Below are 7090 nucleotides of genomic sequence, written 5' to 3'. Positions count from 1 at the left end.
ATATAGTTTATTGATATTGAATTGCGAATAAATTAAGGAAAGCTATACCGAATAGTAAGTGAAAGAATGGAGTTAATAATAATGGATTTATTTAAGAATTGAACAATTATGTTATTGTGTTTGTTATATGATTTGTATAAAATTTATATGGTAAGTAGTTGAAATTTATCTATGAAATAAATAATTGAATAATTGTAATTGTTATTATGATCTTAAGTATTTGTTATATTATTAAATGTTCGGGTTATAAAAATACCACTGAGTATACCATACTCAGCGTACGGTTTGTTTCCGTGCGCAGGTTAAGTAAAGATAGAACGTTGAATCAGCATCCCAGGCCAATCCCGAATGAAATGAGGTAAAGTGTGTTAATTATGGGTAATGACATGTACGTAGGATGTCTTATGCGTGTGTCATTTTAAAATTGTAAATGTAAGGATGAAATAAATAAATTTAGGTTTGGTTATAGTATAAAATAGGATTTGACTAATTTGGTATGAATTTGAATTTTTGTGAGATAATGTCAGATTGATTTCAGAATTCCCTATTATGAGTTGGGAAAATCATTAAAAATTGTATAAAAATAATTATGGGTTATAATTTATATGCTTAGAATCTTTAACGAGTATATTTTCAAGAGAAATAAATGGGAACATCGTCTGAGTCCTGTGCTATGAGATAATCAAATTTTAGTAAAGAAAGGTCGAAGATGTTAAATAGCAAACCAGTGGTAACTTTGAGGAATAAACTGTACTAATTGGCTAAACCAAAAATTCTAAAATTTTTATAGTAGAACGGTATATGAGTCTAGTTTTAAGGAAAATTAACGGAACTTAAATTGGAGTTTCGTAGCTCTAGATATAAACATTTTGGTGACTGTTACTCAAGAAGACAGCTTTGACATGAACATAAGAAAATAATGGAATTGTGTGTAATTATTCTGTAAACTCCGGTAATGCTCCATAACCCTCTTCTGGTGACGGTTTGGGGTTAGGGGGTGTTACATTTATATTTTGAATGTAAATGTGGTGCATAATCCTTAAGAGGTAATGAAATGAATGAATGAGAATTTGCTAAGTTTGAAAGGTTTGATGAATGTTATTTGATCAAGATATATAAGTAAATGTTTTGGGCATGAATAGGGTGTATTGGGTTTGTGAAAATAGCTTTAAAATGGTCAAAAATTATGTTTTCACACGGCCAAGTCACATGGACGTGTGCCCAGGCCGTGTGGAAAAGTCAGAATCTGCCCATGGGCAGGCCACACGGGCATGTTCCAGGACACACGGGCGTGTCCCAGGCCACACGGGCATGTGCCCCTATCTTCAAGAAAAAATTTCTAAAGTTGTCAGTTTAGTTCTGAATCACTTCTAAAACATATATTGGGCCCCGTAAGCCCATATTAAGGACTTTAAGATGAAATTTGATAAGAATTAATCTAAAATGTAAAGTTCATGACTCGGTTTTGTATAAATGTTAGTGTATAAGTCTGATAATGCCTCATAGCCCTATTCCGGTGACGGCTTGGGGTTAGGGGGTGTTACATGTGCTCTTTGGAAAAAAGGGCATACCCATATGTGTACGAATTGGCAGACCCGGAATTGTACACAAAAGTGTACTACTGAATATCAATCAAAATTCCAAGAAATTCAAAGGGATAAATATGAGAAATGGAAGAACATGAAAAATTATGGAATTGTTGAGCTCATCAATCATTTATCTTTGTATTGAATTTATATGATGTAGCTTAACTAGTGCAAAAGTTGACTTTGTATGTGATAGTATATGTTTATGTGAATTGGATGTATGCTCGTGTTGTTAAATGATGGATGTATAAGTATGGTAAGTATAATTCTTGTTGCATGAACTTACTAAGCACTATATGCTTACCCCGTTCTCCTTTTCCTTATTTTTTAGTGCTTGGGTGCTCGAAGGTCAGAGATTAGTTGGAGTCTTATCACACTATCAACCCATATCTTTTGGTATATGAAAATGACTTATTTTGAAAGAATGACATGTATAGACTAAATATTAATGTTTACATGGAAATGAATGCTTGTAACCTAACTATTGGCATGGCTAGAGTAAGTATAATTTTGGGATTCTGTGAAAAATTTCCTATGATTCTGATTTGGTTCCGGTCTGGTCTCGATGCATAATTAGGGCTTTGGAAGTCCATCTAAGGTTAATAATAATTTTAGATAAATAAATTGTACTTGGTTCGGGTAAATGGAAATTGGTTTCGTAAGTTCCAGTAATGCCTCGTACCCTATTCCGGCGACGGACACGGGTAGGGGGTGTTACAATATAATATATTAAAATAACATAATATAAAGTATTATAAACTTAAAAAATGGACTAAGTCGGGCTGGGGCCTTGAAAGCTCAAGCCTGAGCCTGATTCATATTTTAAAAAAAGCTTTTTTTTTTGCCCAAGTCCATTTTCTAAGCCTAATATTTTTATCCAAAATCTCTTAAATTTTGAGTGAGCTTTCGGACTTGGACAGGTAGTCCATCGCATGAATAGGTCTAACCTCAAGTAAGGTGATTTGTTTTATTGTTTAAAGACAATAAAAAAATATTTAGGTAACTTGAATTGGATGTCGAGATCCTTTCATTCACAAGGAATAAAATATCATATCCAGCACGATTGGATATAATATTTCGAGCCCTCGACACAAGATCATCTCAGGATTTCCAAAACAAATGCACTTGAAATTTAAAAAAGGATATTTGGCTATTCGGCCAAACGGTAAATCAAAAACCAACACGATTGGGCACGATTTATCGAATTTCTAAATACAAAATATTGCCTCATTTTAATTTAAGAAAACATGGATAAAATTTCAGAAGGATATTCTGTATTTTAGTCGAATAAAAAATCGAAACCCAGCACGATTGGGCACGATCTCCTAAACTTCCAAACACGAAACATTGCCTTGCTTTGAAGAATTTCCATATAAGCAATTATAAAACCAGCTCAAAGTACATTTGTTTGGTTCACTTTAGGGTAAAAAAACAATCGATATTGGGCGAAAATTTGGAATTTAAAATTTGATAAAATAGCAATCATACAAGCATAGTATTAAGCATGAAATAAAAATATGTGGTGATAATATTACATGAATAATAAAGAATGATAAGAGGACACGAATAAACAAATTAGAGAATATGCAATGGCAACATATACTATATAGATTCAAATGCTAATAGCCATAAGCTAATGAATTAAAAGCCAATTTAAAAAGAGTTCCAAGCAAATTACACAAATAAAGTATCAAGTTTTAAAATGAAATGAATAATAGGGAAGAAAGCAAAAAAAAAAAACATTACTATACAAATAATATAAAGATTTTAAAATAAATAATGGATATAAACTTTAAAATAAGTAGGAAAATATAAATAAGTAATATATTAAATAGTAATATACAAATGAATTTTAAAATAAATGTCATAAAATATATAATTTACATGGAAATTTGAAATGTATCAAAAATAAAAATAAATAATATAATAATGCATAAATGAAATTTCAAAAAAAAATTAAGTGATATGCAAAGCGATATATATACAATATTTAAGTAAATAATATATGAAATGAAAAACCTAATATAGATAATATATATAGAAATATAATAGTATATGAAAGCGTTTGGAATAAACAAATATGCACACGAAAAATAAAATTAAAAAAAAAGTGTGAAATCAACATAATAATACAAAATAATATATTAAAATAGTATGCCTTTATTTTTTTTTAAAAATGAATAACTAAACTTAATTGAAAGAAAAACAAATTCTAAAGGATAATTTATAAACAAAACAAATCATTTAAACGTTGAGGGCCAAAATAAAATGCGTTCAAATGTTCGAGGATTAAAACTGAAAATGTCCCAAGTCCTCAAAACGCAACACCTGGGCGCGGACCAAATTGCAACAACGCGCAAATTACAGGGAAAATTTAATAAAACAAATAAAATGCAAATATGAGCTAATTAAAACTGGCGCGAATGCGAATGACTGGCCACGCAAATTACCCATTTAAGGTAAAAATACGTGGACCCAGCCTATGTATTGAGTCAACGCACGGGCTTCTTCCCCCCCCCCTAATGCTGTTTCAATTTCACCATTTAAATCATTTTAAAAAAAAAACATTTTAAGCTTTAAAAAGAAACCCTAAAATTTTGAGATATTTTCTTAGCACCTTCACTCTCCTCTCTGCTTTTGAACCGAACGGCTGATATCCAGCCTTCAACTACCGCCTCTGACGCCGATCCACGGTGAGAACCCAGGTAAGCCTCTTTTCTTTCGGCTTTTATTTAAAAATTTGTAAAAAGGTGAAAAAAGAAACAAGGATGCGAAAAGAAAAAGAATGAGAAAACCTCAACCTTTTGAATCTTGAATCTGATTTTTATTGCTGTTTCTTGATTTTGTGTGTATTCGTATCTAAAAAAAAACCGCATACAATGAAAAATTTGAAGGCTTTATAGCCAAATACAAACAGTTACTTGCTACTCTCTCGCTCAAATTGCAGATCGTGGAGGAGAGCGTCATGGGGCGTGGTGCGTGCTACACACTGGCTAGGAGTCGTGCTTGATGTGCCGACGTGTGCGGTGGAGGGACGCTAAACGTGGGGCCTGCAGCACAAGGAAATAGCCTAGGGTTTTCCATGTTTTTCTGATTTAGGCTATTGGGCTTGCTTAATGTAATTGGTTTTATTTTTGGGTTTATTATTTATTTTTGCTTTTGTATGTGTGTGGGCTGTAACTAGATATTTGAGCCCGGGCTAAAATTGGGTCTTACATATACATTAATTGTTTTTCTATTTCCTCCCTAATCCTTTCATGTAATTCTTTTTTTCTAAAGTTATTGTTAAAATTTTAAGATTGATGTTTAATATGGTATCAGAGTGAGGTTTTATTATATTGTTCTGAAACATTAGTCATACTAGGTACTTCTTAAAAGTTGTAACATGATAGGCTTCTTTGTCTTTTAATGGATGAAATTTTTATTAAATTTTAAAATTCTTATATACAAATAAAATCTTTTCATTTTTTATCAATTGATTTTAGATTAAATGCTTAATATGAGTCTAGTTCAATTTTATTGTGTTTGAGTTGAATACATCGACAATTTATAAATATATTTTATATCACATTATTGCAAGTTTTTTATATTTATTAAAAATTATCTTTTATCTTTGTAAAGTTACATCATATGATTCGCCGATAATGTATGTACCAATTATAAATTATTTCAATTTTATCTAGTGGTAAGACATTTATATTCACCATCTTCATATAATTTATGTTAAAATGATATTATCTTTATTTACAATATGAGACTAGTTTTATTGGGTCGAGGATAATATACATAATAATATACTTGAACAACTTATATTTGTTTTATTTTTTGATTCCGATTATATTTGTTCTTTTTGACTTAATATTTAGAATTGCCCATAGCTCATTTTCAACCCATAAATAGGAGGACAATGCGTTTCAGCGCACTTGAACCCACGTCCTTCTACATTGACAACAATAATTATGTCAATCGAGATAAGACTCAATTCACAATATTTTGCAAGTATATAGGTTGGAATTAAGAATTATAAAATTTGTATTTTTCTTTTTCATATTAAAGGAAAGTCACCATTGATCCAACAACAATAAACAAACCCACGTTTGGTGGGAAAAAGAAAAAAAAAAAAAAAAGAGAATCAAGACAGCTTCAACTTTACATCTTTGTCTTAATTCAATTGATTTATCCTTTTAAGAAAAAGAAATTTAACAAATTTAATTCAAATCTCTCATCTCGAGTTTTATGTTTATACCTTGTCTTGATCTTCCTCTTCCATGGCGATGATCTCATCATCGATGTTCCTTCTTACACCTCTAAAAAGCAACGCAAAACCAACCCAAAGAAGTGCTTTAACAATTCTAACCATACCAATTGTGACAGTCAAGTAATATAGCCACCAACCAAGAAAATCAGCCATTTCAATCTCCATTGACAGCTCCTTCTTAGCTTCTGCAACCACCACTAATGACTCCACTTCATCCCTAAGTTTCCACCACCATAGGGTGCCAACGCTCAAAGCAATAGCAGCCCTATGAACCCATTTCTCTTCACTAACTTCACCAAAGATAGAATCATCCACCACCGGCTTTACCACCGTTCGGAACCAAACAAGCATCACCTCATGCAAACCCAAGAAGAATATTAATCTACTTAAAACACTCCTTTGAACCCCAAACCCAGCACCGTTGATACCTACCGCTACGCTTCCTTCAATCCCCAACCCAACGGAAACTTGCATTATACATAAAATAATCCATGCAATACGCAAATAGGGTCGATGAAAAGCACTCGGTGACTCAGTTACGAAGCTGACTTTCCCAGTCAAACCATGAACCAGAGCCACGATGCTAATAGCTGCAACGAGGAAATAAAGAAGAGCTGGATTGGTGTACAAGTAGAAAGAGAAAAGGAACGATGGTGGGGAAGGTGTAGAAGAAGGGTCTAACACGGTGGCGTTTAAGGTGTAGTTAACATAAGATAGCCTGGCGACGAGGAGGAAAGCAAGGGGAAGCCATAGGCTGAGGAGGAGGATTGCTAGCAAGTGAAAGGGTTGTTTCACGGTGGGTGAAATGAGGAGTTTCTTAGCTTTGTGATATGAATTATCCCACCACCCCATTGTTTTCTTCACTCCGATGAACAAAGGAATAAAGAAGAAATGGAAAGATCACTAAAAACTCTCTTGTTTGTGTGATGAGGAACATTATATATAAATTAGATTAATTTGTAGGGGTTTCCGAATAAAAAGAAAGATTAAGTCGGTTGCCACGTCCATAGCTTGAATTAGTTGACATATAGACACGGTATCTTATTCCATCTAAATTTATGCATTTTATTTAATCACCAAACACTATATATATATGTATATATTTGAAATATTATCCTAAGGTCTAATTAGCTTTCAATCCCTATACTCCACACACATTTGAAATTTAGTTTTTCTATTAAAATAATTCTATTAATATTATATATATAGGCCAATAACCAAATAAAAATGTTGAATCCAAGGTTAT

At 32.2% G+C, this 7090-nt stretch overlaps 1 protein-coding gene and 1 long non-coding RNA gene across 2 annotated transcripts; one reads left to right on the top strand and one right to left on the bottom strand.

Annotated features, from left to right (window-relative positions):
- Window positions 1–3765: 3765 nt before the first annotated feature.
- LOC107949542 (uncharacterized) lies at window positions 3766–4836 on the top strand. Its single transcript, XR_001697780.2, has 2 exons — window positions 3766–4291; window positions 4534–4836. It is a non-coding gene; the product is annotated as an uncharacterized lncRNA (long non-coding RNA).
- Window positions 4837–5607: 771 nt separating this feature from the next.
- On the bottom strand, window positions 5608–6901 carry LOC107949534 (uncharacterized). Its single transcript, XM_016884218.2, has one exon. It carries the CDS (start codon window positions 6694–6696, stop codon window positions 5827–5829), a length of 870 nt encoding a protein of 289 aa, XP_016739707.1. The 5' UTR covers window positions 6697–6901; the 3' UTR covers window positions 5608–5826.
- Between the last annotated feature and the right edge of the window lie 189 nt (window positions 6902–7090).

Source organism: Gossypium hirsutum, chromosome A08 (genome assembly GCF_007990345.1).
Source record: "Gossypium hirsutum isolate 1008001.06 chromosome A08, Gossypium_hirsutum_v2.1, whole genome shotgun sequence".
Lineage (NCBI taxonomy): Eukaryota > Viridiplantae > Streptophyta > Magnoliopsida > Malvales > Malvaceae > Gossypium > Gossypium hirsutum.
Note: the sequence above shows the minus strand (reverse complement) of the source record. Positions and strands in the feature narration are given on the sequence as shown.